At 45.8% G+C, this 21,453-nt stretch overlaps 1 protein-coding gene across 5 annotated transcripts in view; it reads left to right on the top strand.

Annotated features, from left to right (window-relative positions):
• CHD2 (chromodomain helicase DNA binding protein 2) overlaps positions 1-18,025 on the top strand; it is a 122,989-nt gene extending 104,964 nt beyond the window's left edge. For 4 of the 5 annotated variants that reach the window (XM_086711475.1, XM_086711474.1, XM_086711476.1 and 1 more), the window contains 3 exons: positions 2,078-2,291; positions 9,151-9,397; positions 14,467-18,025. In XM_086711475.1, the coding sequence (XP_086567601.1) occupies positions 2,078-2,291; positions 9,151-9,397; positions 14,467-14,800 (795 nt within the window). In that variant the 3' untranslated portion in view covers positions 14,801-18,025. Of the gene's footprint in view, positions 1-2,077; positions 2,292-2,410; positions 4,046-9,150; positions 9,398-14,466 lie in introns of those variants that run through there. The other variant, XM_086711477.1, reaches the window with a different exon arrangement.
• Positions 18,026-21,453: the final 3,428 nt, after the last annotated feature.

Raw genomic sequence — 21,453 nt, 5'->3', positions numbered from 1 at the left:
GTTCAGGTCCACCACAGCCCTGCCTCCCTGTACTGTGTGCTCCTATGCCGTTTTAGCTCTGCGCTTTCTCAGCACACTGCACTGGTAGTGAAAGTGACAGACTCGGTGGCTGAAATAGCCAATCTGTTAGAACCAAAGAGTGTTAAAATTCTGACAAGGTGTTGTTACCTGCATTCTTTTTTTTTAATTTTATTTTTGAGAGAGAGCAAGAGAGTGAGAGAGAGAGGGGGGGAGGGAGGGAGGGTGAGGGGCAGAAAGAGAAGTAGACACAGAGTCTGAAGCAGGCTCTAGGCTCTAAGCTGTCAGCATGGAGACTGACGCAGGGCTCGAACTCATGGACTGTGAGATTATGACCTGAGCCGAAGTCAGACGCTTAACCAACTGAGCCACCCAAGCGCCCCTACCCTGCGTTCTTATGCCCATAATCATTTATTCTCTCGTCTTGTGGTAGCTTATAAACGTGGCTCTTGATAAGTCATGTGGGCAGAAAATACTTGTTTTGTTCTTTTCTGGGTCACGTATACTTGGCGTTCCTTCCCGTGTTTGTATGTAACGTCCCAGCTACTCATGTAAAGGAGCCAACATGAGAAGGTGCCCAGAAGTTCCTTCCCTTCTTTGGCATAGGGGGATGGGCACATAAATGCCTTAGCTGATTTTGAAGACATGCCCATTCACAGATCTGCTGACCTGCCACATCAGCCCTTTAGGGCCCCCAAATCAGCCATTTAGAGCCAGTCTCTGGACATTTAATACCTCCTCCACTAACCTGTCAGCTTCTCAAAGGCAGAGATATTATGCTTCTCATCCTCTGCTATATCCTCAGTGCCTGGAAAGGTACTAGGCACAGCGAAGGTGCTTAGAAGTATTTGTTGCATGAACTTAACATGCTTAGTATTGTGTTGTACTGTAGAATAGTATGCTCAAGTAGTTTATAATTTAGAAGAATATGATATGGTAGTAATATATAGAGATAATATACTAGTATCATTGAACGTTAATGTAAATTTTAAGCATTATAAAAGTTTGCGAGGATAGTCAGGAAAAGCCTGAGGAGGGAATGAAATAGTGGGAAAGACCCTGTAGTGGGGAGTGAAAGTTATGATGAGGGTTTATAGCTGAACACACGATGGTAAAGGGGCCACGTTAGTCTAAGTATCAGCAGTTAGCATATTGAACAAAATAGTGGTCCTGCTGCTGGGGGTGTGCACTATCACAGCCTTCTGGAGGGATAGTTCAGTCAGATTTGTCAAAAGACAAAAACAGTTCTTCTGAGAATTTAATGAGGTAATTAAGGATTTAAACATGTTTATTGTGGAAATGACTTGAATGCCCAACGATAAAAAATAGATTAAATAGATTATGATATATTCATGCTGGGGAATATTATTCGGCCATAATACAATAGTGTAAGTAAGTGTTTACATGAGAAAATTTTCATAATGTGTTAAGTGAAAGAAGAATACCAAATAATATTTTTGTTGTTAAAAAAAAAAAAATAACACACACACAAGCTTAGAAAGATATGGACCAAATCGCAGACATTAATTTCTTTCGTAGTGAGATTTTAGGGCACTTTACGTTATTTTTTGCTGTTGCTGTTCTTATTATATTTTCTAATATTTTTCTATTACATTTTCTTGTGTGGTAAAGAAGTAAATAAACATTGAGATGTTTAGCTTGATGACTTTGGCATAGGAACTAGTTCCCACTGGGCTAGTCAGAGGTTGTTTGCTCTAGTTAGTCTAGGAAAGTTGTGTTCCTACTTTTACATGGTCCAAGATGAGTCTCTGAGAAGACTGACAGCCCGGGCATCTGTCCTGGGCGGGCTTGTGCAGTGGCACCCAGCAGCCCATGCACACGGTCTTACAGTGACTTGCCAGGGGAGCGTGACTTTCTTGTGAGAGCAGCAGGGGGAGCTCAGGGAAACTTATGAACATGGTGTATAAGAATATAGTAGATGGCAGGTTGGAAGCCAGAAGAGGGGCAAGAGGGGAATACTTAGAGGTGGTGACCTCTGTACTATTCTTGGGAATTCAGCTTGGGGTCTTAAGATTCTTTGGTTTCCTTTTATTCTCAGGAGCAAAAGAAGAAAGATGATGTGATTGGTGGTAAGAAGCCATTTCGACCAGAGGCCTCAGGCTCCAGCCGGGACTCCCTGATATCTCAGTCCCACACCCCACACAACCTTCACCCTCAGAAGCCTCACTTGCCTGCCTCCCATGGCCCACAGATGCATGGACACCCAAGAGATAACTATAATCACCCCAACAAGAGACACTTTAGTAATGCAGGTAGGTCATTAAGTGGAGTTTTAAAAAGAGATGCCAAAAGAATCATTGTATTTTCCAAAAATAGCTAGACCTTTGTACTTTATTCTCCTTCAACACTTTACTGTCTTCTTTTGTCTTAGTGACACAGCACATGAAGTAAAGATCCAAAAGGCTCCAGCTCTAAGAAGAACATGGCCACCATCATAAACAAATGACAGACTGAGAGAAACAATTTACATTATATAGGACAGTCACATGGTTAAAACTGCTAATACTGAAAGAGCCTTGTAAATTGGTAACAAAAGAATAACCAAATAGAAAAATGGGCAAAGGTTAGGAGTTGGGAATTCATACAGAAGAGGAAATTCAAATGGCCAATATGACAAGATGGCCAGCATTGCTGTTAGGGAAATGTAAATTAAATTAAAGCAATGGTAAGCTAACCAATTTTTTTTTTTTCGGCCATTCAGATCAACAAAAGTTAAAAGGGTGAAATACATACAAATTGCTAAGAGTGTGAATTGCTACAATCTTTCCAAGAATTAATCTCAAATATCTTAAATACATAAGTCCCTTTTCTGTATGTATGAGGATGCCATTCAGTCTTAGAATGGCAAAAAGTTGGAAATAACTTGAATATCCATTAATAGGAGAATCATTGGATAAATAGTAGGACATTTGTACTCTAAATATTATCATCAATTATTAAAAAGAATGAGTTGACTTTATAGATCAACAACAAAATCTATATGTCTGTGTTTAAATTTATTGAGGTGACAATCATATAACATAAACTTTACCATTTTATTTTTTATTTCTTTTTAAATGTATTTGTTCATTTTTTTTTCTGTTTTTGACATTTAGTTTTAAAATTTATCTACTTATTTGTTTATTTTTTAATTTACATCCAAGTTAGCATATAGTGCAATAATGATTTCAGGAGTAGATTCCAGTGATTCATCCCCTATTTATAACACCCAGTGCTCATCCCTACAAGTGTCTTCCTTAATGCCCCTTACCCGTTTATCCTATCCCCCTACCTATAACCCCTCCAGCAACCCTCAATTTGTTCTCTATATTTAAGAGTCTCTTATGTTTTGTCCCCCTCCCTGTTTTTATATTATTTTTGCTTCCCTTCCCTTACATTCACCTGTTTTGTATCTTAAGTTAAACTTTACCATTTTAAATACCCAATTCAATGGCATTTAGTACACTCAGAGTGTTGTGCAACCACCACTTCTATCTTAGTTGCAAAACATTTCCATCACCTCAAATGGAAATCCCACATCCAGGAAACCGTTTGTCCCCATTCCTTCTTCTCAGCCTCCGCAGTCCCCAGTCTGTATCCTGTCTATCTGGATTCATGTATTTTGGACATTGCATATTAATGGAATCATACTATGTGTGTCTGACTTCTGTTTTCAAGGTTTATGTTTTTTTGTTTGTTTGTTTTTATAATTTAACTTTATTTTTTATTTTTAAAAATTTACATCCAAATTAGTATATAGTGAAGCAATGATTTCAGGAGTAGATTCCTTAATGCCCCTTACCCATTTAGCCCATCCCCCCCTCCCACAACCCCTCCAGCAACCCTCAGTTTGTTCTCCATATTTATGAGTCTCTTTTGTCCCCCTCCCTGTTTTTATATTATTTTTGTTTCCCTTCCCTTATGTTCATCTGTTTTGTCTCTTAAAGTCCTCATATGAGTGAAGTCATATGATTTTTGTCTTTCTCTGACTAATTTCACTTAACATAATACCCTCCAGTTCCATCCACATAGTTGCAAATGGCAAGATTTCATTCTTTTTGATTGCTGAGTAATACTTCATTGTATATATATACCACATTCATCCATCGATGGACATTTGAGCTCTTTCCATACTTTGGTTATTATGGATAGTGCTGCTATAAACATGGGGGTGCTTGTGTCCCTTTGAAACAGCATACCTGTATCCCTTGGATAAATGCCTAGCAGTGCAATTGCTGGGTCATAGGGTAGTTCTGTTTTTAGTTTTTTGAGAAACCTCCATACTATTTTCCAGAGTGGCTGCACCAGCTTGCATTCCCACCAACAGTGCAAAAGAGATCCTCTTTCTCCACATCCTCACCAACATCTGTTGTTGCCTGAGTTGTTAATGTGAGCCATTCTGACAGGTGTAAGGTGGTATCTCATTGTGGTTTTGATTTGTATTTCCCTGATGATGAGTGATGTGGAGCATTTTTTCATGTGTTGGTTGGCCATCTGGATGTCTTCTTTGGAGAAGTGTCTATTCATGTCTTTGCCCATTTCTTCACTGGATTATTTGTTTTTTGGCTGTTTTGTATGTTGTTTTTTTTTAATAGTTCATTATTCTTAATGTAATTTTTTTTTTTTTTTTTTTTTTTTTTTTTTTTTTTAGTTTATTCTCAAGTTAGTTAACACACAGTGTAGTCTTGTCTTCAGGAGTAGATTTCTGTGATTCATCTCTTACATATGACACCCAGTGCTCGTTCCAACAAGTGCCCTCCTCAATGCCCATCACCCATTTTCCCCATGCCCCCCAACCCCCTACCCCATCAACCCTCAGTTTGTTCTCTGTATTTATATGGTTTGCTTCCCTCTCTGTTCTTATTTCTCTTTCCCTTTCCCTATGGTCATCTGTTAAGTTTCTCAAATTCCATATATGAGTGATATCACATGATATGTATCTTTCTCTGACTTATTTTGCTTAGCATAAAACCCTCCAGTTCCATCCATGTTGTTGCAGATGGCAAGATTTCATTCTTTTTCATCATCGAGTAGTATTCCATTGTGAATATATGTACCACATCTTCTTTATCCACTCATCAGTCAATGGACATTTGCGCTCTTTCCATAATTTGACTATTGTTGAAAGCACTGCTATAAACATTGGGGTGCATGTGCCCCTTCAAATGACACCTGTATCCTTTGGATAAATTCCTAGTAGTGCAATTGCTGGGTCATAGAGTAGTTCTATTGTTAAGCTTTTGAGGAACCTCCACACTTTTCCAGGGTGGCTGCACCAGTTTGCATTCTCACCAACAGTGCAAGAGGATTCCCCTTACTCCACATCCTCGCCAACATGTGTTGTTTCTTGAGTTGCTAATTTTAGCCATTGTGACAGGCGTGAGGTGGTATCTCAATGTGGTTTTGTAGGTCTGTCTGTGTTGTAATGGGTATCAGTACCTCACTCCTTCCTGTGGCTGAATAACCTCACATTGTGTGGGTACACACCACAGTCTGTTATCCATTCATCTGTTGGGGTTGTTTCTACTTTTTGGCTATTGTGAATAGTACTGCTGTGAAAATCTGTGTGTAAGTTACTTTTGAGTACCTATTTTCAGTTCTTTTGGGTATATACCTAGTAGGGGAATTGCTGGGTTATGTGGTAATTCTAATTTAATTTTTTGAGGAACCATCAAACGTTTTCTGTAGTGTATGTTTGAATACTGTTTTGAATGCTTATTGAGAACAATACTGTGTTTGAATTAGTATCGAGAAAGTTGTGAAAACACACACTATATATAGCATACATAGAAGTCCTAGTATAGGATTTTGCAAAGAATCAAATATTCCATAATAATCTTAATGAAGTGTACATTTCTTTCTAAACTTCAGTTTTAGGATTTCCATTTGATTTCTTTTGAAAAATACATTTCATTCTTCTGGTAAAATTCTCAAGCTTTTAGAAAACTTGATTTTCTTCATCTTTTCCTCTGTTTTTGAGCATACGAATTAACAGTTATTTAAAAATCTTTGCTAAGTCCAGTATCTTAATTCTTGTGAATCATTTTCTGTTGTGTGTTTTATTTTTCTTGGTTTTCATCCATATAGTTCTGTCTTTGGCATGCCTAGTTATTTTTGATTAAGTGGGGGAACCCATGTTTTAAAAATTGTGGAAGCTCCAGGAGCACCTGGGTGGCTCAGTCAGTCAAGCATCCAATTCTTGATCTCGGTTCAGGTCTGATCTCAGCGTCGTAAGTTCAAGCACCATGCCAGGCTCCATGCAGGGTGTGGAGCCTACTTGAAAAAAAAATTATGGAAGCTTCAGGTGGTGTTGCTTTCCTAGAGAGGATTCATTCTTTCCTCCCCAAGGGCACATGGAGTGTAAGGCGATCATTCTGGTCTAGTCGTCTAGTCTGCCTCTGGGCTCCCCTGTTCCTGGGGCTTAGCTCTTCAGAGTGCTCAGCAGAGGGCCTGGAGCATTTTCTGCCCCTCATCTTCTGCAGGCCCTAGACTCGAATCTTGGTTTTCTCAGCACCATGAGACTACCTGGACTGCTCTGCTCTTCTGAGGCTTAGGTCTTCAGCCTTCTGCTCCCTGCAGATTCAGCACTTATCTTAAGGGAAGACTGGATGTGTGTTTGAGCCCTTCAAGTCTGCCATGTCCCTCTAGCCTAGAAAGACCACCGAAGGCTCAGCTTGTGCTGGTAAAAGCTCAGATGTTCAGCTCCTTGCCTCTGCTCAGAATCACAGGCCTCCCCAATGATTACAGCGGTCACCTTACCTCTCTAAGGTTTTCTGCTCTTCAGTCTTAATGCCTTCTAGTCTAGTCCTGAATGCCCTGTCTACTCTTTGATGTCCTCAAACAGGTAATTTTTGTTTATCTGGCCTTTCTTACTGTCCTTGGCGGAGCGTAATTCTGCTGTAAGCTACCCTGAATTGCCTGGAAGCACAAGTGCCAGGTCTTCTAATGTTACAAATCTAAGTAGTTCTGAGTTAATTGATCCCCATTTGATGCAGGGGGACAAAAGGTAATTACTCTACAAGAGTAATTCCTCTTGAGAGGAAGAGAGAGAGAGGGAGAATGAGAGTGAGAGGGAGAGCGAGCGAGATATATCCATGTTCATAGATCTGATTGTATTATCTGTATTGACTTCTTCCTGGGATCAGACTGGTTTTGTGTTATTCGTGTGATGTCACTGATTTTGTATTCTGATCCTTTGAAAGAACTCTTCTTATATCACTGTAGTCTTTTATTTAAGTCTTGGATTCTTCACCCATCTGCTAAATAGCTCAGTACTTCCTAACAGCGACCTACCTCATGATGGGTTCAAGAAGAAAGAAAAGCACTGTTCAGTTCCTCTGGAAATAAATGAGTTGGCTTGATTTGTAAGCCTCTCCATGATACCGCAGACACTGACACCCCATTTGAAATACTACTTTCCATTTGAAGCCATCGCCAAGTGATTGGTTTTCATGTTGTGAAGGTGTCTCTTTTTGTTGTTGTCTGTTAAGTTATTAGGTTGAATAGTTAAAGTTTTTTTACTTCTTGGTCCTCTGGCCTGATCCACAACCAGAGCAGCAGGGAATTTAAGCCACTGGCTGAGTGTGTTATCAGTTCCTAAGCTGTCAGGTTCCTTCATTATTCTTTGGCTCTATAGAAAAGTATTTAGAAGACCGGCAGCATGAGTAGAGGGGTATCTACTTGGTGGCTTATTTTTGGTGTTAATATAGTTGTAGATAGAAGACGAATTTCCCATGAGGCCACGTAGTTCTTCTGGGTAAGCCTGTGTCCCAGTTTCCTAAGGCGCCACAAACTGGGAAATGTATTTTTATACACTTTTGGAGGCCAGAAGTCTGCACTGAGTGTCGGTCGGGTTGTCTCTCTCTGGGAGATGTGGGGGAGGATCTGGTCCCTGCCTCTCTCCTGGCTTGTAGTGGCCACCGGCAACCCTCGTTGCTACTTGACTTCTGGTTGCGTTCTTCCCGTCTCTGCCTCCATCTCTAGTGTCTCCTTGTCTCAGACCTCCCTCTGCCTTTCTCTTAGAAGAATATCTGTCATTGGAGTTAGGGCCCAACCTAAATCTGAGATGATCTCATCTCAAAATCCTTAATTACATATGCAAAGACCCAGTCTCCCAGTAAAGTCACTTACAGATTCTGAGTGGACATACATTTTGGGGGTCACACTTAAACCCACTATAGCCTCCGTTCCTGGACTTTTATGTGTATACTGCCTTTCTGATTAAAATAAGTGTGATTCTTCTGAAGGAAAAGGGAGGCTATAGAAGCTGAAACAGATATCAGTTTGGCCCTACCTTTGAGAGTTAGTGTATTGATCCAAATCCAACGTTAGAGGATTCACTTTTTATAGGAGGAGGTTTATCTCCTTGATGTGGGCTGGGAAAGAGTAGTAGTAGAATCAGTATGAATAGCCTGGAAATATTTTCAGAGACCAGGCACTGGCTGACCATGTTATCTGTAGCAGTGGGTAAGTAAAGTTGAGATGTGTAAACAGAAGATACCACTTTATGGCTATGAATCTCAGCAGTTCTGTTTTCTGAATTAATGTTTAGGGTTTTTTTTTTGTTTTTTGTTTCTGGGGGTTTTTTTGAGTGAAATCTGATTTTAAGGGTCTGCCCCAGATTGGAGGGTAAAGAGGCATGGAAAAGAAAAAGCAGTAATTTTTATGATTTCATAAGGAGAAAAGCAGTGAGTTTTCTTTTGCCTTAAAAGTTGAGGGAGAGGGGCGCCTGGGTGGCGCAGTCGGTTAAGCGTCCGACTTCAGCCAGGTCACGATCTCGCGGTCCGTGGGTTCGAGCCCCGCGTCAGGCTCTGGGCTGATGGCTCGGAGCCTGGAGCCTGTTTCCGATTCTGTGTCTCCCTCTCTCTCTGCCCCTCCCCCGTTCATGCTCTGTCTCTCTCTGTCCCAAAAATAAAAATAAATATTTAAAAAAAAAAAAAAAAAAAAAAAAAAAAAGTTGAGGGAGAGAAGGTTGGGACTCATTACTGGTATGTTTACCAGCAGCAAAAAGGCTAGGAAGGAGGAAATTTAATGTCTATTTATATGACGTGTCAGCCTTTGAGTTTAAACTTCAGTGGATGTGAAATTCAGCCATTTTTTGAAGTCATGAAACTGTTCTTTCTTTTCCTGCAGATCGAGGAGACTGGCAGAGGGAAAGAAAGTTCAACTATGGTGGTGGCAACAGCAATCCTCCGTGGGGTAGTGACCGGCACCACCAGTATGAGCAGCACTGGTACAAGGACCACCATTATGGGGACCGGCGACACATGGACGCCCACCGCTCTGGGAGCTACAGACCCAACAATCTGTCCAGAAAAAGACCTTATGACCAGTACAGTAGCGACCGAGACCACAGGGGACACAGAGATTATTATGACAGGTAGGCAGAAGGTCCCGAGACACCAGGCCGACCTCTGCCAGGAGTCTCACTGGTTAAGGGGAAGAGATAAAGTGACATACACATTAATGTACTTATTAAATGTTCACTGAACATCTCATCCTGTGCCAGTCATGGTCCCTAGTCTGAACCAATGTTTTTGCCATCAGGACATCCTCAGGGTGTTGGGGAGGAATCACGGTGTAGACAGCTGATATGGTGTGCTAAGTGGATGATTGAAAGTAGAGGTTTTGAGTTTTTCCTGAGGACTGAGGCAGAGAAGAAGTTGCTGATTGTTGACCTGGGCCTCGAAGAGTCTGCTAAAAGAAAGGGAATGGGTATCACAGGCCAAGGCCAAGGGTGAGCATCCAGAGAGGGAAGTCCCGAAGATGGACACATTGGATAGTAAGAAGGCCTTGAATGCCAGATTATAGGTCTTAAGTTGTGTTCTCTGGGTCATAGGGAGCCATTTGCAGTTTTATCCTTCTACTTGTACAGGAAAAGAGTTTTGTGTCTTCTTCTGTGGAAATGTAGGAAAGTGGTAGCCTTGAAACATTAGAGTCCACGACCAAAATTATTGAGCTTGATGTGAGGCTCTCAGATACACTGGGTAGCAGGGATCCTGAGATGGGTCCCAGCCTGTGGACCTTGCCTGCCACCAGTCCACAGTTTAGGGGTGAAAGACTTGTGAAGTTTTACCCTGTCTACAACTATACACCACCATTAATGAGCCAAGATTGTAACTTGGGAGAGTTACCAAGTATATAGGAAGGGCTAAAGTTTTCTGTATTCTTCCTAGAATAGGACTTGACTATATTTTAACCTCACAGCACTTTGGCTTTTCTTAGGCTAACGACGTGCTTTGCTTGGACTTGAATTTAAATTTGGAAAATTTCATATTCAGCATCTCCCTTTTTGGAGGATCTGGTAACACATTATATAGCCAAATAGCAGCTGTCTCCTTTAGAGGAGGTTTCAGCTGAACACCTTTGCCCCCACCCTTCTGTATCATCTTGTGTGGCTCCAGTGAGCATTTGCCCTACATTTCTTTGTGTAGATCTGTATTTCTATTCAGCATCACTCTTCTTCTGCCCAAAGGACTTTTATTTTAGTATGGGTCTGCTGGGGATAAATTCTTTCAGCATTTGTATGTTTGAGAGAGTCTTTAGTTTGCCTTCATTTGTGAAAGATACTTTGCTGGGTATAAATTCCCAGGTTAACACTTTCCGTACTTTAAAGATGTTCCTCGGGGCGCCTGGGTGGCGCAGTTGGTTGGGCGTCCGACTTCAGCCGGGTCACGATCTCGCGGTCCGTGGGTTCGAGCCCCGCGTCGGGCTCTGGGCTGATGGCTCGGAGCCTGGAGCCTGTTTCCAATTCTGTGTCTCCCTCTCTCTCTGCCCCTCCCCCGTTCATGCTCTGTCTCTCTCTGTCCCAAAAATAAATAAACGTTGGGGAAAAAAAAAAAAAAAAAAATGTTCCTCTTCTGTCTGCTTGCTCTGTTTCTGATGGAAAATCTGTCATCTTTATAAAACATGTCTTTTTTTCCTTCATTACTGGTTTTTAGCCATTTGGTTGTAGTGCTGCATCCTGCTGTATTTTTCCTCATGTTTGTTTTGCTTGGGAAGTGTTGAACTTGGATTTGTGGGTTTGTCTTTCCTATCAAATTAGTAAGATTTTTTTTTTTTTTAACCATTATTTCATCAGTGTTTTTCCTGTCCTACCTCCCTCATCTCCTGTGGAGATCCCACTTAAACCTGTATTAAGCTGTTTGCATTGATTGCTGTCACAGCTCACTAATGCTCTGCTTATTTTTTTTTAATTTTGTTTTCTTTCTGTCTCAGTCGGATAGTTTCTGTTGGCTGTGTCTACAAGTTCACTAAGATTTTCTTTTTCAATGTCTAACCTGCCTTGAGCCCCATACAATATATTTTGCATTTCATACATTATAGTTGTATTTCTAGAAGTTGTATTTGAGCTTTTTTTTTTTTTTTTAACTTAAATCTTTCTAACCTTTTGAAATCTGGAATACAGTTTAAAAATAGTTTTTAGGACACCTGGGCGACTTGGTTGCGTGTCCGACTCTTGATTCAGCTCAGGTCATGATCCCAGGGTCGTGGGATCAATCCCCTTGTCGGGCTCCATGCTCTGTGTAGAGCCTGCTTAAGATTAAGATTCTCTCTAGGGGTACCTGGGTGGCTCAGTTGGTTGAGCATCTGACTTTGGCTCAGGTCATGATCTTGCAGTTCGTGGGTTCCAGCGCTGTGTCAGGGGCTCTGTGCTGATAGCTCGGAGCCTGGAGCCTGCTTCGGATTCTGTGTTTCCCTCTCTCTCTGCCCATCTGCCGCTCACTCTCTGTCTCTCAAAAATAAATAAACATTAAAAAAATTAAAAAAACAAACTTTCTCTTTCTGCTCCTCCCCCACCACTCTCTCTAAAACAAATAAATAAAATGAAAGAAAAGTAAAAGCAGCGGCTCTTAAAGATGATAGTTCTCCTTTTAAATATAAAAAAAATAGTTTTTATATCATTGTTGTCTGATTCTACTATTTGGATTAGTTGCAGCTGATTAACTTATCTCCTCGTTATGGTCCTTCCTCTTTTTTCCATGCCTAGTAATTTTTGATTAGATGCCTCACTGAGTGCTGGATATTTTGTATTCCTATAAATATTCTGGAACTCTGTTCTGAGAAATAGGTTATCCAGAGGCAGTTTGATTCTTTCAGCTCTTGCTGTTAAGATTTGTCAGGGGGCGCCTGGGTGGCGCAGTCGGTTAAGCGTCCGACTTCAGCCAGGTCACGATCTCGTGGTCCGTGAGTTCGAGCCCCGCGTCGGGCTCTGGGCTGATGGCTCGGAGCCTGGAGCCTCTTTCCGATTCTGTGTCTCCCTCTCTCTCTGCCCCTCCCCCGTTCATGCTCTGTCTCTCTCTGTCCCAAAAATAAATAAAAAACATTGAAAAAAAAAATAAAAAATAAAAATAAAAAAAAAAAAAGATTTGTCAGAATGAGAACAATGCTCTGGCAGTCTAATTGTTCCCCCTCACTAGGGTAAGAACACTTTGTTGTACTCCACTGATGTCCCTTGAAGCTTGAGGCTTTTTGGTGTGGCTGGTGAGAACAGGGCCCTTGTACCTCTAATCTTCTGGGTGGTTCTTTTCCTGGCCTTGGATAGTTTCTCCACATGTACACACTTTATAGTGCTCAATTGAATACCCAAGGGGAACGCTTTGCAGGTGTTTGAACTTCTTTCTGTGTGCAGAATTCTCTTTTGCATTCCATCCTGTGAGCTCCAGATGCCTTGGTTCTGCCCCCTGCCTCTCAACTGAGGACGTCTCCCCTTCCCTGTGCTGAGTGAGGTCTGGAAACTGTCTCAGGGCAATGAGTGGGGTTGTTACAAGCCTCATCTCACTAGTTTTCCATCCCTCAGGGAATCGCTGTTCTTTGTTAATGGACATCTGGTATCTTCAAAACCATTTTTTGTTTCTTTCTGCTTGTTTCAGGTAGGAGGGTGAGTCTAGTTCCCCGTATTCCACCTTGACTGGAAGTTGAAGTCACCAGCTCTCTGTCTTTTGTTTAATGAGGGGAAATTCACATAAACTGAATGAACTGTTTTAAAGCAAACAATTCAGTGACCTTTAATACATCCACAATGTTGTGCAACCACCGCTGGTGTTAAGTTCCAGATGCTTTCATTGTCCTGAAGAAAACCCCATGACCCTTAAGCAGTCACTCCATTCTATCTCTGCAGCTCCAGATAATCACCAATCTGTATTTTGTTTTTATGGATTTACTTGTCTTGGATATTTTGTATAAATGAAATCAAGCAAGATGTGGCCTTTTGTGACTGGCTTCTTTGGACACTTAGCATAATGCTTGAGTCTCATCCACACTGTAGCTTGCATTGTAGTACTTCATTTCTTTTTGTGGCTGAGTAATATTCCATTGTGTGTGTGTGTATATATATATATATATATATATATATATATATATATATACACACACACCACAGTGTGTTCATCCACTCATTGATGGACATTTGAATTGTTTCCACCTTTGGCCATTGTACATAGTGCTGCTGTGAACATGAGCGCAAAATTATTTGTTGGAATACCTGTTTTCAGTTCTTTTGGGTCTGTACCTAAGAGGTAATTGTTAGTTGTATGGGAATTCTACATTTGGCTTCTTAGAAACCACGTGTTTTCCACAGTGGCTGAAACATTTTACATTCCTACTAGCATCGTATGAGAGTTGCAATTTTCCCACATCTTTGCCAACACTTACTTTCTGTGTGTGTGTGTGTGTGTGTGTGTGTGTGTGTGTGTGTGTGTGTGTGTTCAACATGACCATCCTAGTGGGTGTGAATCAGGTAAGTAGCTCCTTGTGGTTTGATTTGCATTTCCCTGATGATTAATATTCTTTAAAGATGTTGAGCGTCTTTTCATGTGCTTAGCGGCCATTTGTAGATCTTTGGAGAGTTTGTTTCAGTCCTTTCCCCGTTTTTGAATTGGGTTGTCTTTTTGTTGTTGACTTGTACCAATTTTCTTTTAATAAGATAACAAGCAGTTTACTGTGGTGCTAAGTAAAAATGTTACTATTCTTTACATGGAGTCAATTTATTAAATACTTTATTTAACTCTTCATTTATTGTTGAATGTTTGGGTTGATTGTGGCTTTTGCTGTTACTAATAACTTCTCGATTAATTTCTGTGGCTCTTTTTCCCCTCAGGCCAGGTCAAAGAATATGAAAATGTTTGTAGGTCTGGCCAGTTTTCCTGAAGGGAGTGCATCTTTACAGAACCTTCAGTGATTCAAGGGTGTCCTTGTTTCATTGCAAACTTGAGGTGTATGTCATTTTGTAGGGTAGGATTGGCCAATAAGTGTAAAATAGCCCTTTGTTATTACTTTTGTTTTTTTGTTTGTTTGTTTGTTTGTTTTTGATTCCTAGTAATGTGAACATTTGTGAACTCTGAGTCCTTTGGAAGGGTCCTTGGGTATGAGCACGTGAGGGTGAGCCAGGTGGGCGAGGAGGAGGGGGCGGGCTTGAGCTGTCACCTAAGCCTTGTGTCTCTGTTTCAGGCACCATCATGACTCCAAGCGGAGGAGAGCCGATGAATTTCGGCCTCAAAATTACCACCAGCAGGATTTCCGACGAATGTCTGATCACCGCCCCCCTGTGGGCTACCATGGCCAGGGACCCTCGGACCATTACCGCTCTTTCCACACAGACAAACTGGGGGAGTATAAACAACCCCTGCCCCCCCTGCACCCCGCCGTCTCAGACCCTCGCTCGCCCCCTTCTCAGAAATCCCCCCACGATTCCAAGTCACCCCTGGATCACAGGTCTCCTTTGGAGAGATCACTAGAACAGAAAAACAACCCAGATTATAACTGGAATGTTCGGAAAACATAAAGGACAGCTGGGAATGAAGGGGAGAGCAAGAGTCATTAAGCACCTGGATATTTTTGGTCTGATCCAGTAGGAGCCAGTTATCTAGACCAGTGAGTGGAGTTTCTGGACATGCTGCTGCTGTCAGCTCGCCGGTGGAAGGAGCACCTCAAGGAGCGGGGGGGGCCTTTCACTTGGTCCAGCTTGGGTTTGGGTCGCCACTCCTGCACTTTGACACCCCCTCCCATTCCAGCCTGGTCCTGGCCTCCCACTGCGAGGAGTGCTAGGAGGAAGACGTGACTTTTGCGTCCCAGCTTCGTGGGCTGTGTTTCCCCAGTGAAGGAAGAAGGGATCTCAGAGTCACGAGGATTTTGTTGCTGGGTCCGTGTGCTCTGGGCCCATGTGCAGTGGGCTGGGAAGGAGCGTGTGTGTGAAGGTTGACGGGACCTGCTGGGCCGCGCGTGATCTGCTTCACTGTGATGTGACGGATGCTGCTGACGGGGCGGGGCGTGGGTGTCGCCTCGTAAGACTTGAAGGGGAGCAGGTACACTCCTCACATGTGTTCTTGGGAGAACCATACACTTGGGCCTCCTTGTGATGCCTTTGGTGCAGGGGCTGGTGGGGAGCAGCTTCCACAGTGGCCCCTTCCCTACAACACTAACCTTTCCCACACTATCTGGACATTTCAGAGGTTCGGTCTTCTGAGCGGGTCTCCTTTGCCCTGGTCCAGGGGAGAGTCGGGCCCATCTGGCTGACTTGTGCGTACTGTGAGTTTTCGGCAGCGTTGGAGCTGGCGTGGGTCTTCCTTGGCTGGGAGTGGGGTGAGAGAGGGGCTAGAGGGGCGGTGTGGCCAGGGACCCGGAATCCCCGGTGGGGTTCTGATTCCTGGGATGAGCAGTCTGAGGGCAGGGCCTGGAGAGGAGGGGAAGCTTGCTGCAAGCGCGCACCCAGGCAGGGGTGTGGGTGGCAGGCATGCTTCCCGGGGGAGGTGGGGGGGCGGGGCTTCAGCGTTGCGCCAGGTCAGCGTTGGCAGCCACGCTCGTTACTTCAGTTCCCTTCTCACAGCTTGAAGAAGTAGACTGCACAGAACATGCAACTCCTGACCCACAGGGCGGGTGGACAGATGAAGTCTGTGTCCCTGTTGGGAACAGGCTCCCACTCCCAGTCAGAGATCGTTAGAATTGAACTCCGTTGTTTTTAGAATGAGATCAAATAAGGCGTACACCTAAGGTAAAGTTTTTCCAAAATAGGAAGCCTCCAAGGACAGGGGACTGAGCTGCAGACAGTAAGAGTCCTACTCGGGTTGAACAGAGTCAGAAGTGGGAAGGCGAGTCCGTTGTACCAATTAATCAGGCTCCTTTCATTTTACGTTTTACGGATACTGGGCCTTCCATTTTATTCCCTTTAAATATAGCTTGCCAGTATTGTTTGACTGTCCAAAGGCCTTTCTAGGTGGAATAACTGACTTGAACCTACACTGTGCCTATATGCGTCCAGGCTCAGAGCTGGTGACCACCTTTCCATTGGGTGTGCACAGGGTTAAACTCCCTGAACTGACCTGTGAGGACTTCATAAAACTGTTATCACTTACTTGCTGGTAACCTGGGCAGCACCATTATTGCCTTTACTGAGAAATTCCCAAGTCAGCTCGCCCTAGGGAAGCAGATGTGGCTTTGGTGGGTCATCGCAGGCAGCCTCGTGGGGCTGGCCGGGCGTGAGTTCCACATGAGAGTCTGGGTCCTCACAGCTTATGTTGGGAGCTTGGTAGGTCTGCCCCTTCCTTATTTATCTCCTCTCGGGACTGGGATTGTTCACCGTGGGCTCGTATCCGGTGAACATGCCCTGGACCACGGCCCAAAGAATGCCTGGGAGCCTCTGGCCACAGCCACTCCACTGGGCACATGCTGTGACTGCTTGGGAGAGAAGAGGGTGTCTGCTGTGGCCTCCACCAGCTTAACTTCTTGCTGACACTACCCTGTGTCTTTCTTGCCCAGGCCAAAGAGGAGGGCTAGGTTGGCTTGTCCCTTCCTGTGGTGGGAGGAAGGGAGGGAGGGACGAGCCCCAGGATGTCTTCCCCTGTGGGAGGGAAGTCAGGCTGTGTCCCCTGGGAAGCCAGGAAAGTCACTGGAGGCCCTGTGTTTCAATACTCATCAGGGTTTTTTTTCTCTGAAGTTGATAGGAGATGTGAGTTATTCCCAAAGATGTCTCATCATGAAGAAAAAGGAACTTCCTTTTGTTTACATTCAGGACTTACTGTGCCATATGATGTAGCAAAAGGCAATATTAGCCAGATCAGTGTTAAATTGATTATAAAATTACAGTATCCCCATAAAAGCATCTATTGTAGGTGTTGAGGTATGTTTAAAGAGTCAGGAAAAAGGAGGCATTTCCTCACTGACCTAAATCAGTATGAATATTGTATGCTTTTATCAAAAACAGATTTGCACAGATAGGAATTCTCTCCCTTGTGGATAGGATAAAGTACCCCAGGAACCTGTGAGGGTGATATCACAGAGCCTAGCTTTGAAAGATTCAGTAATTGGGTGGAGACTGCAGGGGTGGAGGAAGAGGGGAGTTGGCATCACCTGAAGTCTGAGTGTGGAACAAGGGTTAGCATGGTATCCCACAGCCCTGGGAAGGGGTGCGGTGAGAGCCCCAGGCATCACTGCGGTCTTTCGGAGATGCTGGAGAGAAGCCGCCAGGCCCTCTGCAGAGCCCCATCTTACGGCCCCTGGTCCCCCTCTCTCCTAGTCCTTGCGTTGGCCCTTTCATGGGAAGCCAGAACACTTCTCGCATCGTGCTGCAGGCACTCTAGCCTGATGGCTGAGAGCTATATCAGGATGTGTGGTGCACACGCGATTCGGTTACGAATTCATATGGGGACACTGGAATCCTACAGACCAAAATCCACTCGTCAGCAGGAATGGTGGCCCGGGGCCCAGCACTGGTGGTCTTCCGGGCTCGTCTGAGGGCCGCAGTGTCAGGCGGAGAGAGCCAGGCCAAGGGTCCAGGCTGCTTTAGTCCATCTGACCCCACTCGTTTGGGGACAGATGGTTTTTCTTTATTGTAAAATTGTGGACTTTTCAAACCTGTTGACTAAACAGTAATTAATTTATATTTGTGAAAAATGCCACTGTCCTAGTGATTTCTGATGTAAATAATGTTGTTTATATAGTATGTATTAAATTTTCCTACATTGTACAACTGCTGTACTTTTGATTCTTGTATATTAAACAGTGTTACTAAGGATTTTTAGAATTGGGCGGACACGTTGCATTGCGTTGCATCGCGTTGCATCGGCGTGAAACGTGACCAGATACGCGTCCAGCTCCCTTCCCCCGGCTGCCGGGTCATTTGGCCTGTTCGACAGCTTGTGAAATGGAGCCTTTTGAAGTCGCAGTGTTCTTCCTACCAGCACCAGCGTGTTGCTGGGTCTAGGACCCTCACACACAGGTTCCGGAGGTTTTCCCTGCGTGGCCACTGCCAAGGGTAGTGGTCCCTGGCTGGGCAGCTCCCCGCATCTGACGGAATTACCCGGACCAGTGACAGTCCCTGGTGGAGCAGAGCGGCCCACCCTTTCCCACATTGGTTGGCCGGAGAAGGAGCCCTGGAGACCTGGAAGGTGCATTTTGAAGACCTGTGTCATCCAGACAGGGTCCTGTAGCTCCTCTTCCATCCAGAGGAAGTGAAAACACAGTGTCTGCCAGTCCACAGCAGTGAGGGTGATTTAACAGTTGGGTTATATATTCATGAAGAGGGAAAAAGGCATTTTATAATGGAAACACTGACACGAATGTTAACTCTAGCAATTTGGCACAGGGGCAGGCCCGGCTCCTACGAGGCCCAGACAGGAGGGGTGGCCCAGCCCTCGGGTGGAGATCCCGTCTGAGTAGGAGCTGGAGAAGGTTGCCAGACCCAAGGGGTTTTGCTAATGCTTAGGGGGATTTCAAAACCAAACTCCTAGTCTTCTCGAACCTCCTTATTCTTGATACCCAATAAACCCATAACGTTCGCTCAGTTAACTCCCCGGTTGGGACTCTCAACCCGGGAGACCCGGCCGTGGGGGCCCTCCCTCAGCCTGTCCTGTGCGGGAGGGAGAGGCTGGGATATTTGGTGCACAAGAGTTCTTGAGTCCAAGACTCAAAAGAAGAGTTGAGGGCTCCTCCTGCCGATAAACAACTCAACAATCGTGTTGCAACTCACAGCTCGGCTGGAACATCTTTGGGAAACTTTTAAGAACAAGCACTGCAATAATCAGCTCAGGATTTACAATAGCAACGCGGCTTCTACACCGACCGCTGCCAAGAAGCCTGCCTTTTACTGGAAGAAGCAGGCGCAAGGCCCCCTCCCTCCTCCCTGGCGGGGCCTCAAGTGTCTGGCATGAAGGCAAGCCCTCCTCAATTAGCACCGACTGAAAGGTCACTTACTGAAACACAAGGCCCCGTGGTTTGCCAGACCAGTCTGGACTCCGGATGCTGACCTGTGGCTCTTTAAAGGAGCAGGACCGGGTTTGCCACCAGAGGCTGTGCCTTCGCTGTGTCGGCGTCCCCCCAACCCCCTGGCCGTCACATTCTGAGGCTGGAATGCCACTCAGCCCGTCGCCTCCCAACCTGCCTCCGCTGTCTGTTCTGCTAGGTGATTTGGGAAAGGGACAGAGCCCGAGTGAATAAAAGCTCTTCATCCCGTAGAAACCTGGGCCCTCGTGGTGCATGGGGCACCCTGTCCCAGGCTTGACGTCTGGGAGTTTCCCGGTCAGTTCTGTGGCCATGTGATCTGGCCTTGTGTGGGAACATGACACATCTGCCCTACAGGCAGCCTTCTCACCTCAGAAACAGGGTTATCTACTTCTTGGGGCCAGCTGCCTCATGGAGTGTTCGCACACGGTATCTTCCTAAATTTTGTGTGCGTGTGTGACCCCAAAGGGGGCTTTCCTTGCTGAAACTCAGTCCTTGCCGATCACGTGCACCATGGTGGCTTTGGCGGGGGGAGAGGGGACCTCGATGGTCTAAAGGGGCTGGCAGGAAGGTCAGTGTGTTGTCTCCGTGGGGGCCCCACCCTGTGTGCAGCTGGGCAGATGGCCTCCGCATCCACATCCTCATTTGCACACCAGGAAGGCAGCTTCTAGACGTGAGAAGCTCACACAGTGGAAAAGGGGAAGGTTTGTAAACCCTTAAAGCTGCCCAGAGGGACACAGTGCTCATCAGTCCCTGCTGGGAGGTGGGGGAAGATGGGGACACCGTGGAGGGCACTTGCTGGGCAGACCCAGCTTAGCATTCTGCCCCAGCAGCTGTCAGCCCAGGACCAGCTCATCAGAGGGGCCCAGGAAGAGGCCTTGCTCTAGGGGGAGACTGGACCCCAATAGCAAGGCCCTGCAGGGAGCTCACAGTCCGATGGGGATGGGACAGTCACTAGAGAGAAAGTTTGTCCCTCGACCAAGATCTTGAGCATCTCCTGTGGGCCAGGCCCTGTTCTAAAAGGTGGGGACGCATGCAGAGTGAAGCAGGATGAGGGCCCCGCCCTCTTCAACGGAGAGGTGGTGAGGCACACCTAGACCAACAATAAGAGGACAAAATGTCACTTCAGTGCCGGGACATGGGAGCAGGAACAGGTGGTGGTAGCGGAGCCCAGAGGAGGCGGGGAAGGCGTGCGTGTAGGAAGTGGGCAGAGCTGGGTCTGAACCAACTGGCATTCTTGGGCTTACTCTCTAGCTCTCTGAGCCTCCCTGTTGGAGAATACCAGCCTGTGGGGGGGGGGTGAGGGAGACGGCTTGGTGGCCATCATCAGTGTCGGAGGGCGGCCTTGGAACATCCTGAGGCTCCTCAGAGACCCCTCATGCCACCAGACCTGGGGCCCGAGTTGTATTTGGAAAGTGAGCGGTAGTTCCCCGTTCATTCCCTGACCGAGGGTCCTGAGTGAATGTGGTTCTAGAATCTTCCTGCAGGGGGCAGAAGATTTCCACAAACAGCCTGCCTCACTGCCAACACCTACATTTACAGAACCCCCCCTGGGGAGGCTTACCGTCTTTTCTCCGCCCTGGCGGGCCGCCTCCCTTGGCTGCGGAACCCACGCTGGAGCCAGAGACGTGGAGCCACCTCATCCCCGCAGGAAGCGTGACAGGGGATGGGGAAGAGGAGAGGCTGCAGGAAGAAGCCAGCCTCACCTGCTCCACAAGCAGGGGGCAGTGCTGGCCAGTGGCGGCCTAGGCCTCTCAGCCAGCACGGTGGGCTCTCTCCCCACCAGCCAGCCCCGAATGTACTGACACGTCCAGCGATTGTTCCGGGATACACAGGCTCCCTCCTGCCCCTTCCGGGTCCAGCCTCTCCTCCCCCACCCCTCCGTGCGGCCGCCAGAGGGACGTCCTGAGCTGCAAGGCCCAGGCATCACTCTGCTGCTCCCTGTGTGTAACCTTCACCTTAGCCGCAAGCTCCCTGGCTTGGGTCCGAAGCCCTCTACGACCTGCCCTTGCTGGCCACTCGGAACGTCCCCGTCTCTTGGAGCCCCCTGCCCGCCGCCAGCCAAACCTTCAGGGAGCTGAATCTAAACGGGTGATAGCCAGAGCGGGTAGTAAGGAGAGGCAGTTCACCAGCCACCGTGGTACTGTTTCAGTGGGGCAGGGTCTGGGTTGGCTCTGCTGGGGCAGGGGGCTGGCTCCATGGCCCCAGCTGCCTTAGCCCAGG

The sequence above is a fragment of the Puma concolor genome, chromosome B3 (assembly GCF_028749965.1).
Source record: "Puma concolor isolate L17-30 chromosome B3, mPumCon1.1.hap2, whole genome shotgun sequence".
Taxonomy (NCBI): Eukaryota; Metazoa; Chordata; class Mammalia; order Carnivora; family Felidae; genus Puma; species Puma concolor.
The sequence above is the reverse complement of the archived record's forward strand: the minus strand, read 5'-3'. Positions and strand labels throughout refer to the sequence as shown.